Raw genomic sequence first — 21,709 nt, 5'->3', positions numbered from 1 at the left:
GAATAGAGCAGGATATTATTTAAATAGAGAAAAATTGCAGAAAGGCACAGCAAAGAGCAATTTGGGAGATACTTTGCATAAATCACTAAATGCTAGCAGGCAAGTTTAGTCGGTAATTAGACATACAAATGGACTGTTGACTTTTATAAAATAGTAGTGATCTTGCTAAAACTATACAAGGCAGTCATCAGACCACACTTTGAATACTGCAAACAGTTTTGGTCCCTTTATCTAAGCAAAGATAGCTGCCTCCATTGCCAGTATCAGAGAATGTTGATCCCAGGTATGGAGTCATTTTCCTGTGAGGTGAGTTTGAGTAGGTTGGGCCCATACTTATTGGAGTTTAGATGAATGAGAGGTGATCTTATTGAAATCTCTGAGATTCTTAGGGGGCGTTGGCAGGCAGAGAGTGTGGGAGAATCTAGGACCACAGAGCATAATATCAAAGTAAGGGGTCACCCGTTTAACATAGAAATTGAGGAGGAACTTTATTCTCAGAGGTTAGTGAATCTGGGCTTCTTTACAGCAGAGGGTTGTTGAGGCTGGGTTGTTAAGTATATTTGCTGTTGAGATAGATTGTTAATCAGTAAGAGAATCAAGGGTTGTAGGTTGCAAGAACGTGAATTTGAGAATTATTCGAATGAGATAGATCAATCTCATTGAAATGTGGAGCAGACTTGATGGGATAAAATGGCCGAGGCCTACTTCTGTTCACACACTTTGTGCTCTGAGTAAGAACATCCACATCTGGATCACATCACATTTTTTTTTGTTGAGGTTTCCATAAAATTCATTCATATTATAAGATAATATAAACCTTTGGGACAATGGGATGCCATATCAGAAAGTAGTATGTGGTTAATTTATTAAAACTTTGCATATCAGAACATACCAAAACTATATTTACAGTTGATTGTGGTTTTCTATATAAAAATGTTATATTGTCTGTGTATAATAAAAGAATTGTTAACAAGTTTCTTTTCCATCGCTTGTGTTGATGCCATTATTTGCAATACTTCTCTCCATCGCCAGTTCTATATCAAGTGCTCTCAGTTGCTTCAGAAAGCCACGATTTGGTAAAATACACCGGTGTTTTATTACTTGTTGAACTGCATCCACCACTGTCATATTTTTGTAGATCATCAGATAAGCCAGGACAAGTGTTGCTGATCGGCTCCGCCCCCTTGCACAATGGACTAACAGCTTAGCTGTAAAAGCAGAGCAACATGTATTATGGAATGAGTTGGTCCACTTTATTGCAAGTTAGGAGGATCACTTCTCTAATATCAGAGTCACTAGACTACATGCAACAAAAAAAATCCTAAACAAGAAGCACTGGAAATATAGAAGAACTAGATATTTTTCTAGGTATCCAAACACGGCAAAGAATTTTTATGACAGCTTTTAAACATGCTAATTTTAAAGATAATATGAAATTACTGCTGCTTTCTCTGCACATGCTGCCTTCTCCATTGAGTGCTTCCAACAGTTTCTGTTTTTATTTCAGATTGTTGGTATCTGCAGTATTTTATTTTGATGTAAAGCACTTTGGGAACGTAGTTGGTCTTGCACTGACCCCAGGCCAAAATTGAACTTTCTGAATAATTTTGAATGAATAATTATCTAAAACACATACTCTGTGAGGGGAAAGCCCTTGATTGAAAGAAGAAAACAGCAAAATGTAATGAAATGTCACATATCCCTATGGTATGTTTCTTAAAGAATAAAATGCTGGCAAAACTAATTTTAAATTGAACTTAAAACTCAATCCAAAATATAATGCTGTGTAAACATTCATTTGAAACCCAGTGATCTGGAAGGAAATGCAGTCTTTAAAACAAAGCATGTTTACATAACCTTCACCTTAAAATTTCTGTTTGTGCACCTACATCTGATGGAAGGTATTGCAAATGTCTGAACATCAGTGAAACAGCTACAATTGTAACTTGGAACTGAAGACCTTTTGAAATATCTTTCACCAATGGTAATTCTGACGTACTTGATGGCTTATTGCTGCTATTAATAATCATGTTCTACTTCAGGTTTTCAGTGATGTGTGTGAGCGTCATATTCTCTGCAATATATTGCTAACTAAGCTCGCCACTGAGGGGGTATCATTTGCAAATGGAAGCTTGTTAAAAAAAAACCATTTAATGACTATTATTTATAGCCTGACTAATTTTGTGAAAATTAATGGAATAATGTTACACAGAGTTGAAACACATCAGATTAAAACTATCGAACTAACACAGGGCTTTGAGTTACGTCTAACGTTGTTACTGAAGAATGCTGCTGAAGATTTTAATCCAGGACAACTAATACCTCCTTACATAACTCTAGCATGAAAATTGAACCTAATTTTAGAGTCAACTCAAAACCATTTTATTGCAGTCTCAATATGGTATTCTTGAGTTTTGCCAAGTCCTGTTTGAGGAGGTTGTTAAACACAAGATTAAAATCGTGCAGAACAGAAACTGGTGTTGCCACTCCCTTGCTCTTACCTATTACCCTACAAAACATTCCTTTTCAAACAGCAACCCAATTCCCAAGTGAAGTTACTGTGTATCTGTGGAACCAGCCATTACTGATTATTGGTTGTGGTAGAGTGCTGGCAGCAATCCTTTTGAAACTGGGCCCCGGGGCCTGTTTAATGCTTTATCTTAACAAAAAGAAACACTTGGCTCAACAATCATTTCCTCAACAGCAATAAGTGCATGATGATTTAGCTACTTAGACATAGCTACCAAGACCATCAAGAGGCAGGATGATGTGTCTGACACATCAGGATCTAGCATTAGACTCCTTATGTCTCCACCCAAAATGGTATGACACCATAAGATTGGTTAAGTCTCATGCAGCACCCAACACTAACGCTTACAGAGCCATGACCTTACACAACAGAAGTTACCTTTGAGCCAATCTCTTCCAATTCAGAAGAACTTTCTTCATTGAAAAGTAATCTCATCTTTACTCAGTTTCTTTTGCCAATATCTGTCCATTCCTATTATTGATAACAACTTCTTTGATCATTTGTACACCACTGCTAAGTGAATATGGACATAGGCTGTAGTGATTCCAGAAGGCAGTTCACCACCATCTTCTCAAGCGCAACTAGGGATGGGCAATAAATGGGGTCCCAGACAATGACACCCATGTATCAAGAGTGAAGAAAGAAAATCTAATCTTAATCTTCATGGCTCAATGGAGAACAATCCCAGTTTCTCTACTTGTCACAACAAACAAATAAAAGAAACACAGATGTTAAATGCTTACACTCTTTTCTACCTGTGAAAGATTAGCTTCTTCTTGGCAAGAAATAATTTCTTGAACTCTAAAAGTTCAGAATAGACATAACACAATGGGCAGGATACCCTTAAGGAACACTAAAAAGGCAGGTTTTTTTATATGTTTAGAGCACCATATATGAAAAATGTAATTTTAAGCCACATTTAAGGTATATCAATCAACCTTTTAAACTTGTTTGAAAATATTTGCTTTTGTAATTTTGTTACTTTTGAGTCATCTTTGGTTGTAGATTCATAAAAGTTGTTAGTAGCGACCAATTGATGCGAGAAAGTGGGGATTACAGATGCTGGAGATCAGAGTTGAGATTGTGGTGCTGGAAAAACACAGCAGACAAGGCAGCATCCAAGGAGCAGGAGATACGATGTTTTGGGCATAAGCGCTTCGATTCTCTTGGTCCTCGGATGCTGTGTTTTTCCAGCACCACATTCTCAGCAATTATGGGAGCACATTCCTGCATCTCTGTGGGATTTTAGCCTGTAGTGATATTGGTTAGAGTGTGCATTATGACTTACCCCCTGGTGTGCTTAGTGCATTGTCAATGTATTGGGCAGCTGGATAGAAGAATTCACTTAAATTAAACGTTGGCACATCTTCAGCCTCCACACCATAATAATCGATAGGCATATTCCTATAGTATTCATCTCCTGTGTCCACATTCCAGCGACCATGGGCTGCATTTAGTATATGAGTGAAACCCATCTTTTCGACCATATACCGATCTAATGCTGTTACTCTATAATAAAATATACAGAGTATGTTAATTTAGTTGACTTGCAAACTGCTCAGTTAACGGCAAGTATTCATACTTTGAAAATATGTTTCTCTTCACTCCAGCAAAGTTTTGGAGAATATATTATCTTCACTTTCTTGACCATTTCTTCTGGACATACCATCTGGGCATGTGTATGGTTGGTCTCAAATCCCTGCTAGTGTCACTCCATAACTAATTAAGAGCATGTGCAGAGAGCAACCAAATCTTATTCCGCTTACATCAGGAGCTGCTTCATATACATTCTGTACCTTCTTACTAGTCCCATCAAAATGCTCAAAGTCAAGGTGCTTTTATGCCCAAAATTAATTTTCTTTTTGGAAAGTATTACATTTTGGGGACGAAGCAGTGTTTTTTACAGAAAAGAATAAACAGTTGTCAGGGCAGTAAATGGATAGATCTTTCAAATGGTTAGGACAAACCCAAAGGAATAAATGGCCTCTCCTGCTGTACTTTGCAATTCTATTAAATGATGGGATTCTTCAGATTTATATTTAATCAGTAGAATATAGATCATTCTTACAATTGGTTCCTAAATTGATTCAATCTTCTGCATTTCACTCTATATTTCCTCTGAATACTCTTAATAAGGTGTGGGATCATTTTTAGTCACGCAAAAGCTCTACCCAATTTTTTTTAAATAATTAGTTGGATATGGCTTCTGATCATTTCAACACAGATTTATATTTTTGAGATTCAACTTGACACTTCCTACAGAACAAAGGCACAAAACTACCAAGAGACTATGTAAGCATCCTTTCGCAATCAGTGGAGGAGCTAATGACTGTCATCAATGCTGGTATTTGTGATTATCCAGATATAACAGTGAGATTGTGCTTCAAGGAATGTTGTGTATCCAGAGAGTTGGAATCTAGGTTTTGAATCTGTTCTTACCCGAGAGTAGTGACTGCATATTTTTGTTATGTGTTATACATGTTGTAATGTGTTATTCATGTTGAAGGTCAGTTGGCAGGACCAGGACAGATTGTCTGCATGCATTTAGCATGTTGTAAGCAAGTGAAATGTGCTTTGCAGGAGGTGTCTAGCCAACAACGAGTACAGAGAGCAAGGTATGAGTTCCCACAGGGAACAGCCACGTAAATCGTTTAAAAAAGAAGATTGTGGACGGGAATAAGAAAGGTAACGGAAACCCCGAAGTGTTGGAGAGGTATCATTAGCAATCTTTGCTGGTGCCTAGTTATATCATGTGACTGTCCACTTTGATAGGGACTAAATTTTGCTTTATCCACGTACTTTTATTTCTTTCTTTGCACAAAGAACTGCAGAAACTAAACATTAGCCCTGAAATCTGTATGTTTTCTCACATGCTAATCCATCCATTCCTACTCCACCTCTAACTTCCATACCATTACCTCTTCTTATGATAACTGATTCCTTTAATTAATCCTCTAGTTCTTCTTAAAAGAATTTAAATTGAACTTTAACAGTAGCTTATGATACTAAACTATATGCTAAGGCACGTTTTTCTAATTTTCCCATTTAGTTCTAAACAATTTCTTATCATGCCATGTCTGGAGTAGAATAGATTAGATTCCCTACCGTGTGGAAACAGGCCTTTCGGCCCAACCAGTCCACACCGACCCTCCGAAGAGTAACCCACCCAGACCCATTTCCCTTTGAATGATGCATCTAACACTATGGGCAATTAAGCATGGCCAATCCACCTGATCTGCACATCTTTGGATCGTGGGAGGAAGCTGGAGCACCCAGAGGGGATCCACGTAGACACCAGGTGAATGTGCAAACTCCACACAGACAGTCGCCTGAGGGTGGAATTGAACCTGGGACCCTGGTGCTGTGAGACAGTCGTGCTAACCACTGAGCCACCGTGCTGCACCCAGTGTTCACTCTGGCCCATTTAAATGTTAGGATTTAAGTTGTATGATTTAGAAAGGTTTGTAATAGTGAAGATTATTTTACTTCAGTCTCTTAGTACAAGACAGATGTTATATAAAATTTATATTTTATACAGCCTTAGTCTGGTTGGATTTTACAGTACAATTTGAACTTACTCATCTCCTATGTAAATATCTGGCCAAACTTCGTTAGCATGAGCAAATTTAGCAGTGCCTTTCCAAAAGAGTCGCTCCAGTTCAAATGCCCCTGGAGTAACATAATCATCATCAGGATCCACTTTCACAGCTGCATAGGCATTTTTCTTCTTCCAGATCCTTGTATCTCCAGAGGACATGCTGTCACTGTAATGTTCCTGATGGAGCAAACTTCTCAAAGTATCACTGACCTGTGTGTTGGATACAACGTACTGTTTAGAAATGTTAGAATGACAGACTGAAAATCTGATTTCTTGAAAGGGCCAGCTACCACCAAACGGCATTATTATTTAAAATTATTTCTGTAATTACAGTACTGATTGTAAAGAAGGTTTCTAATAGGATTACACAATTAGTGTATTTACCAATCCCAGGATAGACTTCCTCTGTGCAATAAGGTTAAGGAGAATACATTGAATATTTCCTTATGTAAAGAACACAAGGAGCAACTGACCCTGCAATTCACATCCTGTATTTGTCTTCAAAAGGCTCCAAAGTATTTACATTTGTTAAACAATCTGTGAAACATTCTCATAATATTCCTTCAAGAAGCACAACAATGTTTAAGTAATGTAAACGAGGTATAATGTGTTACTCAAATCTGTGTTTTATTAATGTAACTCCCTTTACTGTTGTATACACCTCAGAGTTCATTTAGATAGAGAATAAACCTGAAAGCTCTGCTCTCCAACACAAAGTGGGACCAGATGACCAAACTTTTGCCATTGGTCTACTTCAATTGGTCATGAAGACATGTGAGACAGAGTCCTACCGTGACTGCACTTCAAACCAAGCAGAAAAGGGTCAGAGAGTCATTCTTCCATTGATTGGCACTACAGCTGAACTGAGATCACAACACACAAACAGCTGATAGCATCAGCCTTTGCTCACTGTCCACTTTGAGCAGGAACTTGATGGTGAGATCTAGGTTTGCAATTTGCAGTACTGAGGGAGTGCTGAATTGTCAAAAGTACTGCCCTTTTATGTGACAGTAAATCAAAATCCTTTCAAGCTGACAATGAGAGACTCCGAGGCTTATTGGTTATTTCAACATCCTTGCCTAAACTGACATCTGTAAACAGTTACCTCAGTGCTCCAGTGGGGTAATTGTGGTGATGTTTCTGTGCTTGCCAATGGAAGTACTCGATGACTGTAAAGAGTTTTGGGATGTCCCATGTTTGCAATGTCTTTGTTTTGTTTCTTTCTATTCTTCCATTGGATCAGTGCCTCCAAACTAGCTTGCCTTTGCATGATAGGTTGGCATGGATTGAAGAAAGGAACATCATAATTAACAAAGGTGTTTGAGTTTTTTGAGGATGTATCTAGCAGAACAGACAAGGGGGAAACAATGGATGTGGTATGCTTAGATTTTCAGAATGCTTTTGATAAAGTCTCACATAAAAACGTTGGTCAAGAAAGTACATGGGATTTGGAAGAATATCCTACCAGGAATTGATAACTAGTAATGGACAGAAAAAAAGAGTAGGAATGAACAGGTCATTTTCCAATGGCATGTTGTGCTGGGTCAAAGGTGAGAGGTTGTCTCATCCAAATTAATAAAGTTCCTGAAAGGATTGACAGACTAGATGAAGGAAGGATGTTTCATCTGGCAGAAGGTTGGCATCAAAAAGGACACAGTGTCTCAGAATAAGGGGCCATTTAGGACTGAGATGAAGAAGAATTTCTTTCGAGGATGGTGAATCTTTGGAGTTCTCGAATGGGCTAGTGAGCCTCAGTCATTGAATATGTTCAAGACCTGGGACCTCAACTGTTTACAGTTTATAATCAATTATTTTGATGAAGGACTTGAAAGTATGATTGCTAAATTTGCTGCTAATAGGTAAGGTAGGAAAGGAAGTTATGAAGAGGATGTGAGAAGGCTCTGATAAAGGAATATAGGAAGTTCAAGTGGAAACAGAATATTTAGAAAATAATCTAGCTTTTAAATCACAAACCATTTTTCAAAATTCAATATTCATCATTTGCAGATTGTCACTTCCACTGAAATGTGACTAAAACTGAAAATCCACTTAAAGTTGGGCAATGCAAAGTCAAGCCAGTTGGAAGCACTGATCACCAAATGGAAGAATAGAAAGAAACAAAACAAAGTCCCTGGGACAGCCATTGAGTACTTCCAATGTACAGTCATTGAGGTTGGCAAGCATAGAGGCAACACCACAATTACCCCACTGGAGCACTGAGATAACTATTTACAGATGTCAGTTTAGGGAAGGATGTGGAGTAAACCATTATGCCTCAGACTCTCTCATTGTCAGCTGGAAAGGCATTTGGGATTTTGATTTACTGTCACATCTAAAAGGCAGTATTTTGACAATTCAGCACTCCCTCAGTACTGCAACAAAGTACAAACCTAGATCACGCCATTAAGTTTTTTCTCAAAGTGGACAGTGAGCCAAGGCTGATGCTGTTAGCTGTTTATGTGCTGTGATCTCAATTCAGCTAATCCTACCACTATTTTCTAAATATCCTGTCATCACATTTTTTGTTATAGATTCTAGCATTTTCCATGGGAGCTTGTTATGGGAAAAATGTGGAGAAAGTGAAGCTTTTTCATTTTACAAAAGATCTAACTGAAGTTTTAAAATAAGGTGAGTTTCAAATTTCAAGCTCTATATTAAAAAGTTTTGTCTTGTCCCCTGACCACTCTTAAGTGACACTGTGTTCTTATTCTGTAACCCACGTCTTCATAAAGCAATCAGCATTAATGAAATGTCACTTATTGATTTTGAAACATTGAAGCACAATATTTGTTTAAAATTAAATATGAAAAGAATGCACTCAACAGATTTTAGCTAATAGCTAATGATGGCAATTTGATTTCGTTAAAATTTAAAACGGGACCAAATAAGATGAAGAATATGGTTTCAATGAAATATGTGTTAGAACATAGGCAAAAATAATATCTGTCACAGTTACTTACAGATCGTACACAGTGAGATTAGGCAGACCTGAGGTAAGGCCCAAGACCAACATAGAATCAAAGTTCTTCTCTCCTTCTATCGTTTTCATCCTCTGTTCCTCGATCTCTCTCGCCTCTGTATATTTAGTTTGGGTGTTGCTAACTTTGACCTTCGCCTGAGCCTGGGCTCTAAGCCGAGGCAGGGTCACCATTGCACAGGTGGTTAGCCTATTTTTAACTGGAGCCTGAAATCCTAACCTTGGGCCCACATTCCAGCTCTGAATGCAGGCAGGAAGCCATAGGCTAATCATCCTAGACATGTAGTGGTCAATGTGTAATGTAGCCTGAGGAATCACAGGAAATACATAGCGCAAAGGGTAGCCATTCAAGCCCCATTCCCATGTTAGCTCTAAAGCCTCAGGGCTCCTCATCATGTGTGGGATGCACAGGTTTATGGCCCCGACTCCAATTCCTGGCACTGAGTGAGGCTCTATGTCCATCTGAGGCTGGCTCCGAATGGCCTAGGACTTTGACAGAACAAGGCCAGATGATATAGTGAGACTTAGGGACGATGGGGGAGTGGAGCCATCTTCTTCCAGGGGCTGTGGACCTAGCAGCCACTCTGAACCCCTGTGCAACTGCTTCTTTCTGAGAAGCAGTGGGTGACCTGCATGGGATCTCTCCGTCGTGTTCCCACAAATGCAACAGGACGGTGACTATGCAAGATCTCCACAATTCATTTCATCCCCACCTCCATGCTGGGATGAGTGCTGCAGCCTGGGCAGTAGGATTCAGGAAGGTAGCTGGCTTCTCCCAGGTGCCATTGACCATAAACAGGTGGCACTTAGAGGGCTAGGCCTTACTGCTGTGGGAATCCAGTAAGTAACAGCATTGTTAATGTAGGCGATGTGCCTATTATCCTGGCAGCTGCCACAGCTCCTACATCCTGGAGCACTCCTGTGTACCTGATGCATTTGAGAATGAGGATGCCTTACAAGGCTGGTGACTGGATAGCAAGCATTACCCACTGTGACCAGGGCTCATGCTACCCCCTGACTGATAGAGAGCGCAGGTTAATGCTACCGAAGCCTCTACCAGGGCCATGGTGGAGTTGGACAGTAATGCTGCAGAAGATGTGATTGAATGGGTCCAGGGGCTTGGGGCTGGGTTATAGTCAGGACAGTGTGCACACATTGACTGCTGCATCTCCTACATTGCCACAGTGATTACACTTCAAAAAAGTATGCCATTGCCTGCACAAAGCTCTGAGACTCTTTGGTCATAAAAGGTGCTTCAGAAATGCAAGTTTTTGTTTCTTTATTAATTCTCCAAGACATCATAACAAGGATGACAGCCTTGGATGCAATAAACCACTAATTTCTAAACTCTTTATTTCATTCCATCATTGCACAGGAACTATGGTTGAATTCACAGAATCCTGACCATTGTTACTACATTTCCTTTTAGTATACAAGTGATAAAAACAGTGTTCTTTAGTGCCAATAAAGCTGTGTTAACCCATTAAACAACAGACAATCATCTCTCGTGTATCCAAGAAGATGCTGAACTAAATTGAAAGCATAAAGTTCATAAAATCCCCATCTACTTTCAGTGTATTATTTTCCATTGAGATATTTTGTAAATGAAGCCTTGTCATGAGGTCACCACGTGTCAAGTATTCAAGGTCCAATCAGCCTCTCCTTTCTTTCATGAGGGCTCTGTCAAGTTCTTGGAGTTGGGAGAGGAAACCATTGTTGGGCGAGATATTCCGATGAGCACTCACTGTTTTAATAGCGTCAACCAGAGTCATCTTTTCACAGATCATTAAATACGCAAGGACTAGGGTGGCTGCTCGGCTGATTCCCATAGCACAATGGACAAACACTTTACCTGCAAAGGAGATAAATACTGGTAACAACACACAATGTGCCTAGTTTGCTGTATGTAGGAGTAACTGTGATTACCTATGACTTGAGATTGTTACACCACACTGTCATATAATGTCCGCTCTTTAGTGGATCCTACTGAAGACTCTCTTTCAATTATTTTTTATAGTGTTAATAGACAAAGGGAATCTGAATGGTACAATGATGCTGATCAGGGTTTGCATCAAGCCCACAATCTTTAATTTTCTCTGTGGATCCTGAATGATGTCAGCTTGTACTGTCTCAATCCAGATGCAATTTGTCATAGACTCATGTCATTGTCTGGGCAATTAGGGATGGGCATTAAGGGCTAATCTGGTCAGAGATACCCACATCCCATGAACAGCTTTAAAACAATACCATGACAGTGAATGGATTACCTCACTCACTGATCACAGGAAGAGTTGGTCTTAAATATGAAAATGTTCCAGTGATGTAATAATGTATACTTTTAGTTTGGGTTGTATTTGTTTTTTGGGTCAGTACACAAATGGAATGAATACAATGTAGCTGGTCCCAACACCCTTTAGCAGATCATGGGGAGGTGATTGTCTAGTGGTTTTATCATTAGAGTATTAATCCAGAGGCTCCTGTAATGTTCTGGGGACCCAGCTTTCTAACTCAGCGGCTCTCGTCAGGATGAAGAATGATACAATCATTCCTGAAGAAGGGCTCATGCCCGAAACGTCGATTCTCCTTCTCCTTGGATGCTGCCTGACCTGCTGTGCTTTTCCAGCAACACATTTTCAGCTCTGATCTCCAGCATCTGCAGTCCTCACTTTCTCCTGATACAATCACTCAGTCTACATTTGACAAGATTTCACATTCAAGGATAGATTAACAAATGAATAACCTTTCAGAGGGTCATAGTTACACAGCATGGAAACAGACCCTTTGGTCCAACTTGTCCATGCTGATCAGTTTTCCCAAATTAAACTAGTCCCCTTTGTCTGTGTTTGGCCCATTCCTTTCCATTCAGCCCTAAATGTTTCCTATTCATGTATCTGTCTAAATGTCTTTTCAATGTTGTGACTATACCTTCATCTACACTTCCTCTGGCAGTTCGTTCCACACACGAAGCACCCACTGTGTGAGCATGTTGCCCCTCAGGTCCCTTTTATATCTTTCTCCTCTCACCTTAAAAATATGCCCTCTTGATTTGAACTCCATCATCCTACGGAAAAGACCTTGACTATTCACCTTATAAGGTTACCCCTCAACCTCTTATGCTGCAGGAAAAACTGTTCCAGCCTCTCCTTAAAACTCAAACCATGCAGTCTCTGTAATGGCCTTGTAAATCTTTTCTGCTCCCTCTCAGTAGTAATAGTGTACTTTCTATAGCAGGATGACCAAAACAGTACGCAGTACTCCAAAAATGGCCTCAATGTCCTGTACAGCTGTAACGTGACATCCTAACTCCCAGACTCAAGGCTCTGACCATTGAGGCAAGTGTTCCAAATGCCTTCTTCACCACTCTGTCTATCTATGTACCTAAACCCCTAGATCTCTCTGTTGGACAACACTCCCCAAGGCCCTACCATTAATTGTGTAAGTCCTGCCTTGGTTTGTCGGATCGAAATGCAATACCTCATATTTATCTAAATTAAACACCATCTGCCACTCCTCAGCCCATTGGCCAAGCTGGTCAAGATCCCATTATACTCTGAGATAATCTTCTTCACTGTTCATGGTGCCACCAATTTTGGTGTCATCTGCAAGCTTACTAACCATGCTTTCTACATTCTCATCCCAATCACTATATAAATGACAAACAACAGTGGACCCAGCACCAATCTCTGCAGAACACCCCTGGTCACAGGACTCCAGTCCTAAAAACCAACCCTCTTCCACCACCCTCTGTCTCCTACTATCAAGCCAATTTTGTATCTACCTGGCTAGCTCTCCCTGGATCCTATGTGATCTAAGTTAAACTGGAATCGTTGGGTATCAGGGGCAAACTCTCCCACTGGTTGGTTGAAGAGCAGCAGGTCCTGACAAGCCAAACAGATAACCTCAGCAAATTAGATGTACAGGGACCATTGAACTGTGTTCCTGGTCTTTCCCTTACCTAGAACACCATTTGTGTGTGTGTGTGTGTGTGGAGGGAGTATTTCATAAAGGTATTAGAACTTTCATTAGTAGAGTAATATATCAATGATTCATAAACTGGAGCTAGAAACAATTCATTTGCATTAAATAGTAATTCTTGCTAAGTACTGGTCTGTGCTTCCAATCAACCTGGGTCTAACAGGCAGGTAAGTTGTGAAATTTTGCATACTTTTGTGAAGTCTAACTTCTATGACAATTCTGGGAATTGCTGGCCTCGTTTTCTACCTGCTAACACAGTAAGCTGTAATAAATGAAGTTCGTCCTTTTGAGTGGTGCTACATATGCTAATATTCAAGATCTAATGAAGCACAGCAGGGTTTATCAGACACTTATTGGAAAAGGATAACAAATATCATCCAATGGCCTTGGAAACCACACAAATAAACAGTTTAGTTAAAAGTTTCCGAGACATTGGTGCAAGTAGAGGCGATAAGTACAGACAAATTTCCAAATTTCTAAAGGAAATCCAACACAAAGGACATTCTGACAAAAGTTTGCCCATGGAGTGTTAAGTGGATAATTGTTCTCTTTGGGACAATGTACATTTAACTGATTATTGACTATCTGGACAGGACAACTGGGGTTTGAATTTCCCATTTGATATGGTCTTTAAAAGGACTCTGACACACAGATGAGCTATTTCAGATAAATACAGCCTTTGTCTGAAGAAGGGTCACTGGACCCAAAATGTTAACTCTGATTTCTCTCCACAGATGCTGCCAGACCTGCTGAGTTTTTCCAGCAATTTCTATTTTTGACTGGGAACAATTGTCTGGATAAGTATTCCAGTGGGAGAAAGTGAGGACTGCAGATGCTGGAGATCAGAGCTGAAAAATGTGTTGCTGGCAAAGCGCAGCAGGTCAGGCAGCATCAAAGGAGAAGGAGAATCGACATTTCGGGCATAAGCCCTTCTTCAGGAATGAGGAAAGGGTGCCAAGCAGGCTAAGATAAAAGGTAGGGAGGAGGGACTTGGGGGAGGGGCGTTGGGAATGCGATAGGTGGAAGGAGGTTAAGGTGAGGGTGATAGGCCAGAGAGGGGGGTGGGGGCAGAGAGGTTGGGAAAAAGATTGCAGGTCAAGAAGGCCGTGCAGAGTCCGAGGGTTGGGACTGAGAAAATGTGGGGGGGAGGGGAAATGAGGAAGGTGGAGAATGCAGATTTCTCCACCTTATGCTTATGCTCGAAACGTCGATTCTCCTGCTCCTTTGATGCTGCCTGACCTGCTGCGCTTTTCCAGCAACACATTTTTTAGCTAAGTATTCCAGTGGGCTACATTCACAGCTGCACTAAAGAATCAGGACTTGTGTAACACACCACAAACACAGAGAGCTCTCAGTCTGCTCATACCCAGTAAAATTCCAACTTGGTTCCAGATATGAAAAGGACCACTTCTTCCAAAGGACCTAAAATATTCCCTCTTTTTTTATTTATCCCACTGCATTGGGGCATGGATAGGATAAATAGGCAAAGTCTTTTCCCTGGGGTCGGGGAGTCCAGAACTAGAGGGCATAGCTTTAGGGTAAGAGGGGAAAGATACAAAAGAGACCTAAGGGGTAACTTTTTCACGCAGAGGGTGGTACGTGTATGGAATGAGCTGCCAGAGGATGTGGTGGAGGCTGGTACAATTGCAACATTTAAGAGGTATTTGGATGGGTATATGAATAGGAAGGGTTTGGAGGGATATGGGCTGGGTGCTGGCAGGTGGGACTAGATTGCGTTGGGATATCTGGTCGGCATGGACAGGTTGGACCGAAGGGTCTGTTTCCATGCTGTACATCTCTATGACTCTATTTGGAAATATGATGAAATCTGTAAGGCAGCTAGGGAAGCAACCACTTGAAACAATAGGCCTGACTTTATTTTCAAATTACCTTGGACATTCACTTACCACCAAGTGTGTTCAGTCCAGCTCTGATGAATTTAGCAGCTGGGTAAAAGAAAGGACTAAGATTGAAGTTTGGGTCATCAAATGCCTCTACTCCATAGTAATGTATTCCCATGTCCTTATAATATGTGGCTCCAGTGTTAATATTGTACTTCCCATCAGCAGCATTGAGGACATGTGTAATCCTCAGTCTCCTTAGGGTTCCCTTGTCTCGAGCAGTCCACCTGGAGAACATTAAATAATTATTTAAAACTGGCTACGGCATCTGGTTATAGCTATGATGATTGGCAATTTCACTGCCCTCACATGCACACAGACATTAACCCAAAATTTGCTGAAACAGGCCACGTAGTGTTAGGTAAGGGGTAAATGTAGGAGTATGGGTGGGTTGCGCTTGGGCGGGTCGGTGTGGAATTGTTGGGCCGAAGGGCCTGTTTCCACACTGTAATCTAATCTAATCTAATCTAAACCTCACAGCTCATGTCTCAGTGCAGATCACCAGCTGAGCCTCCACTTCCAGCCCTGATACTGACAGAGGTCTCCTGTAGGGTCTTGATGTTCAGATTCTCATTGTTCATAGTCATGGAGAGCCAACACTAATCACTGCCACCACTCCACACATGCACTGAGAGAACGATGTCCTTGCCTTGTCTTCTACTGATAAACTAGTCTGTTTTACCACCTTTTTTTAGCAAAGGTCCTAACACCACACCCATTTAAGGCAGCCCTGAATATTGGGTGAAAGTGAGGACTGCAATTGCTGGAGCTTAGAGTCAAGATTAGAGTGGTTCTGGAAAAGCACAGCAGGTCAGGCAACATCTGAGGAGCAGGAAAATCGATGATTCAGGCAGGAGCCCTTCATCAGGATGGGCTTTTCCAGCACCACTCTAACCTTAGCCCTGAATATTGCCTGAGCCAATACAGTGGTAGATGTGCTTTAAGCCCATAATTTCTGTAGAACATGATACTAACTCCATGCACCTGAGCTAAAATGAAGTTATAAAATGAAAATAATATAGAGTCATAGAGATGTACAGCATGGAAACAGACCCTTCGGTCCAACCTGTCCATGCCGATCAGATATCCCAACCCAACCTCGTCCCACCTGCCAGTACCCAGCCCATATCCCTCCAAACCCTTCCTATTCATATACCCATCCAAACGCCTCTTAAATGTTGCAATTGTACCAGCCTCCACCACATCCTCTGGCAGCTCATTCCATACATGTACCACTCACTGCGTGAAAATGTTGCCCCGTAGGTCTTTCTCCTCTCACCCTAAACCTGTGCCCTCTAGTTTTGGACTCCCCGACTCCAGGGAAAAGACTTTGCCTATTTACTCTATCCATGCCCCTCACAATTTTGTAAACCTCTATAAGGTCACCCCTCAGCCTCCGATGCTCCAGGGAAAACAGCCCCAGCCTGTTCAGCCTCTCCCTTTAGCTCAAATCCTCCTGCAAGTATCCGTAACATTTCAATGAACATTTATACTATTCTGGTGAGCAGTTAGAGTGAACAGATTGCTTACTTGTCCATGACCACTAACCACCAGTTTCAGTTTTAACAGATGAAGGTTGTGTGGGTGCTTTACATAGTCACCTAAAGTGTGGTGGAGAAAGGTCTATGTGTTCAAAAGGAAGTTAGGCTGTTATTGAAAAGGAACTAAGTGCAGGGTTACAGAGCAAAGGAGAATGACACTAAGTGGAATATTCATTCACATACAGCACAGTCACAGTGGACCAAATGGCCTCCTTGTGCCCTGTGATAATTCTGTGATTCTGTTAAAGCTAGTGAGAGCTTGATCATTACATTCAGCCTTAACCTGCTACTGGAGACAACAATGACATCAGGCCTCTAGCCTGGGAGGCAGGTTTCAACCCTCCTATATTGGGGCCCGGAGGAGCACAATGTTGACCCTACAGGGGATGCCACCTGCCCCAGTCTCCTCACACACCCAGCTCTCACCTTTCTGTCCATAGTCCCTGCTATGCAGCAACTACCTACAATCACTGAGAGGCTTGGGCCACCCCATTAACCCTTGTTGGTAATTTAATGTCAATGAGTCCAAATGGTTGAAATCATCAGACTGTCTGTTGAATAAGAAATAAACTCACTGGAGCCTATTCCCATTGGCTTACTGCTCTTTTTTAAAACCCACCCTCCATTTCACAATGCAACAAAGGCTGTTAGTTGAGTAATTTTTTTCAGGCAGTGCTCTTACGCATCTCCCAGGTGTAGGTTTGGCCAAACGTGATCCACATGGCCACTTCCTCCTGCTTTGGTCCACAGAAGCCGGTTGAGCTCTGATATAGTCGGAGGCTCATACTCCTCCTTCCTCCGTGTTAAACCAGACCGTGATACAAGTGTGTCCATTTCTGAAACGCAAGGTTTATTATGATTATTCTTTTTAGAAGTTGTACATATGTGTTGCTATCGACTCTTCTTTTCACTGTTTTTAAAGCTTAATGATTGTATTCAGGCTAGAAACTGAAATGAGTGGTTGAGTCAGTTTGAGAGTCCTCGTATTTTTAACTTACTATAATTTGTTTTAAATTTGCTGTGCAAATTCTGCGACAGATGTGACACTGCAGAATCAGACTCTCAGTTTTCTTATTGATGCATCCTCTTGATTAAGGCTAAATAGTCAGGGTGTTAAATATTTTGGGCTAAAGTTTTGGGAGTCCTTTGCTGACAGTCTGTGGATATTTACCATTCATCCTTTGGATATCCCACACCGTGTGAACATTGTAAAACCCAGGGATATAAGGGGCTGGATTTTAAAATCTCAAAATCTGCTGGTGAGTTTGAAGGCATGAGTGGGAGGTGGCTCACTAAATGCAGCATATGACCTGCCCAAAAGTAGAAATCGCTGGAGAAACTCATCAGGTCTGGCCGCATTTGTGGAGAGAAAAATTAGAGTTAATATTTCGAGTTCAGTGATTCTTCTTCAGAACTGGGTTTGCTCACTGACATCTTCCCTTTTACTGAGGGGTGGAGGCACTGAGATCCTCCCTGGAGCTTAAGAGACCCTGAAGTAGAAAATTACTGGCCTTGAACCAACTTCCTCTATTATTTTATCTGCCTAGAGGGATAGCCTGACAGATTTTACTGGTTAAAAGAAGAACAGGGAGTAGGGCCTTCCTCTGGTAGGTTCTCTGCTTCCATTGAAGTCAAACTCCCCACCCTCAACGCCCAGAGTTTCTTATCTATTAGCTTCAGTGTAACTTCCATAACGTCCACCTTGTTGGGATCTGGCTGTAATCCTAGCAGTGACCACTGTGCTGTTAGGGCACTGCCAACTATGGCAAAGGTAATTCCTATTCCACTGCGTGCTAGTGTTGTGTGACCAGAGTAACATCCATCCTGGTTTTGAATTGACTTTGTTAATTAGCAAGCAGTAATTAGTAAAACATTTTATTTGCCCTTTTCTAAGTCCACAATTGTGCACCAATTCTGCTTTATCAATTCTCTGACCCTACCAGATCTGGCTTCTGTCATAAGACAGAACATAAAGACAAGAGTTAGCCATTGAGCTGGTTTTGTCACTTCCTAATATAGCACAGCTGACCTACACCTAATCTCTATTCCCACATCTTTGTTTCATAACCTTTGATTCCTGTATCTAACATATATCCACCAATCTTGGTCTTGGAAATTCAGTTCACTCAGCATCCTTCCTTGCCTTTTGGGGGACAGAGTTCCAGATTTCCATTGCTTTTTGTATCAAAAATACTTTTCCTAATATCAGTCCACACTGACCTTGATTTTATTTTGAGATCGTGTCATCTTACTCTGTGGCAGGAGCTATAGTTGTGCTGTACCCAACTGGTCGGTGGCTCAAGTATTAGCACTGCTGCCTCACAGCACCAGGGATCTGGGTTCAATTCCACCCTCAGGGGACAGTGTGGAGTTTGCACATTCTCCCTGTGTCTGCGTGGGTTTCCTCCAGGTGCTCTGTTTTCCTCCCACAGTCCAACGATGTGCAGGCTAGGAGAATTGGCCATGCTAAATTGCCCATAGTGTCCAGGGGTGTGAAGGTGGGGTGGATTAGCTGTGATAAATGCAGGGTTATGGAGATTGGATCAGGAGCTGAGTCTGGGTGGAATGCTCTTCAGACAGTCGGTGTGGACTCAATGGGCCGAATGGCCTGTTTCCACACTGTAGGGATTCTAAGATTCTACCCTAAAACGCTCTCACCACACAGAGGCTTCTCTCTCCACTGGAGCAAGTCTTGACCCAAAGGATTTTTCACATCTTTTAATACCTCACTGCCTTATTTATACGGACAATGATCCAGCTTCTGACACAGTATTTGATTCATGCAGGCCAGCAGAAAAGTCTGCATCAAGTTCCTTTATTTCAGCCTGAGCTCTAGTTCTTTCATGTTTTTCCTCTTTCTCAGTCATTCACACCCACAGATTGAAGAAAGAGACAAGCTGGGATACAAGGTATTCCATCATGTCTGCCATTGTTGCCCTGCTATTGGGTAGCAGTAATGGTAATTAAAGCATAATGAGGTCAAATCCATTTGTCTTGACCTTTCACTACCTTGAAGATCAATGAGGACATGAACCAATAGCCTTATGTTTAGATCCTTTGTGTGAACAAGGTTCCCCCAGTTCTTAATGAACTAAACTATCAATATCAGATTATTTAGTTCATGCAACTTTTGTTATTAAAGTACATTCGTTATTGTGGAAACCGTTGAACAGAACTTTAACAAGATAAACCAAAGAACTGCGGATGCTGGAAGTCAGAAACAAAAACAAAAATTGTTGGAAAAACTCAGCAGGTCAGCAGTTTTAACATTTCAACTCCAGGTCCTGAAGAACGGTCACTGGACCCGAAACATTAACTCAGCTTTCTCTCCACAGATGTGGCCAGACCTGCTGAGTTTTTGTTTTTGAACAGACGTTTAATGTTGTTTGGCGGCACGGTGGCTCAGTGGTTAGCACTGCTGCCTCACAGCACCAGGATCCCAGGTTTGATTCCAGCCTCGGGTGACTGTCTGTGTGGAGTTTGCACGTTCTCCCCGTGTCTGTGTGGGTTCCTCCGGGTGCTCCGGTTTCCTCCCACAGTCAGGTCAGGTGAATTGGCCATGCTAAATTGCCCATAGTGTTAGGTGCATTAGTCAAGGGGAAATAGGACTGGGTGGTTTACTGTTCGGAGGGTCGGTGTGGACTTGTTGGGCCGAAGGGCCTGTTTCCACACTGTAGGGAATTTAATCTTGTTCTCCCAGAAGCATCTCTTACTGGATATGGTACCCTAATAGTTGAGTTACTCCGGCTGCAAATATGAATCCTCTTGATGGAACACCTTCATTGAAAGCTGGGCAAGTATTTGTCAGAACAGAACATCTAGGAGAAAGTGAGGACTGCAGATGCTGGAGATCAGAGCCTGAAGAAGGGCTTATGCCCGAAACGTCGATTCTCCTGTTCCTTTGATGCTGCCTGACCTGCTGCACTTTTCGAGCAACACATTTTTAAGAATAGAACATCTACCCATCATCAGGGAAGACCAAGAGTGTAACTTCAGAGATGCATCCTCAAACTACATTGCAAAATTTCTTAACTACAACTGGCTTCTATTTACTGCATGTTCAACTTTTGAAGCCAATACATGTAACTGTAGTCAGTTGCAGCAATTCCCATCCTTACTTTATTCCACACGTATAAAATAAACCCACCACTAGGAATCAATGCTCATTTTTCCGGGCCTTTCCGTTGAGTAAAGTTTGAGCAATATTAAAAAGTATCAAAGGAGAAATTGTGGAAACCTTACCAGTTATTTGTCTATTAATAAAGTTTACCAAACTGACTATTTGCTTATATCAGTCATTTTCTTTAAACTCTATCATGCATTTAGGGTGGTTAAACAGCTAATAAAATTACTGAAACATTGGAGTTACTTTCTTCTCTGCCTGCAGATATGTTCTGTGTTTATTTGGTTGAATATGCAGACATTAACTTTTATATTACTTCTTGTCCAGTGAACTATCATCTGTTGATGGCCCAGTTATATCTAGACATCCACGAGATAGAAATCTGTATTCTAATGCCTTGTGATAGCCCATCATTACATTAAACCATGCACCACTCAGCGTTTACTAACTTACTTTCTTTTTTTTTGTAGTGCCACACGTTAACTGCCAGATTTGACCATTTAGCAACAATGACTGTCTATCAAAAGATAATTTAGCTCATTGCCTGTTAAGAGCAATAACAAGGAGCAGCCTTTGGCCAAACTTGGAAAAGATGAACTGTACTTAGATTCCTGGCTGCAGACTATCAAACGTTTGTTCGAGTAAATATAACTGTCAGCTTCTGAACCATTCCTCTGAGCCAACAAAAGCTGTTAAGCTGATATGAGCATTGTCTCTCTCCCCAATATGCAGTTTGTGGAACTTACCGTCTTTAATTCTTACTGTGAATTTGTTTCACGGCTCTTCCTTCCTGTCCCTACTCCATTCCCCAGTTACTAAGCGATGCTCTGTGCCCTTCTCCCCTATCAGTTTACTCAGCAAAACATATGACTCAGTGTCTGTGTGCAATGTCACCTCCTAAACCGCGCAACTTCTCAGATTGCTGCCAGATGTCAGCCTGGGTTACTGCCAGAAAACATGGCCAATGGCTGATTACCCCAGGCTGGCAAATACTGGGGAGATTTAACAATTCCCTCCCATTGCATTTCTTCAAAGTTCCATTATGTTAGAAGATGGGGAGAAAA

At 41.3% G+C, this 21,709-nt stretch overlaps 2 protein-coding genes across 3 annotated transcripts; both read right to left on the bottom strand.

The window, feature by feature from the left end:
* Positions 1-844: 844 nt before the first annotated feature.
* Positions 845-9,190, bottom strand: LOC140484671 (dual specificity phosphatase 29-like). Of its 2 annotated transcripts, none has more exons than XM_072583263.1 (4): positions 9,117-9,160; positions 6,109-6,338; positions 3,819-4,039; positions 845-1,208 (listed from the first exon to the last, which is right to left on the bottom strand). In XM_072583263.1, exons 2-4 carry the CDS (start codon positions 6,285-6,287, stop codon positions 967-969), a joined length of 642 nt encoding a protein of 213 aa, XP_072439364.1. In that variant the 5' UTR covers positions 6,288-6,338; positions 9,117-9,160; the 3' UTR covers positions 845-966. The 2 variants fall into 2 exon arrangements, with proteins under 2 accessions (XP_072439364.1, XP_072439363.1); XM_072583262.1 differs by having other exon boundaries at positions 847-1,208; positions 9,089-9,190.
* A 1,251-nt stretch (positions 9,191-10,441) lies between these two features.
* dusp13a (dual specificity phosphatase 13a) lies at positions 10,442-21,505 on the bottom strand. Its single transcript, XM_072583267.1, has 4 exons — positions 21,392-21,505; positions 17,205-17,358; positions 14,988-15,208; positions 10,442-10,957 (listed from the first exon to the last, which is right to left on the bottom strand). The coding sequence occupies exons 2-4, from the start codon at positions 17,354-17,356 to the stop codon at positions 10,758-10,760; spliced, it is 573 nt and encodes a 190-aa protein (XP_072439368.1). The 5' UTR covers positions 17,357-17,358; positions 21,392-21,505; the 3' UTR covers positions 10,442-10,757.
* Positions 21,506-21,709: the final 204 nt, after the last annotated feature.

The sequence above is a fragment of the Chiloscyllium punctatum genome, chromosome 13 (assembly GCF_047496795.1).
Source record: "Chiloscyllium punctatum isolate Juve2018m chromosome 13, sChiPun1.3, whole genome shotgun sequence".
Classification (NCBI taxonomy): domain Eukaryota; kingdom Metazoa; phylum Chordata; class Chondrichthyes; order Orectolobiformes; family Hemiscylliidae; genus Chiloscyllium; species Chiloscyllium punctatum.
This window is presented reverse-complemented; position numbering and strand designations above follow the sequence as displayed.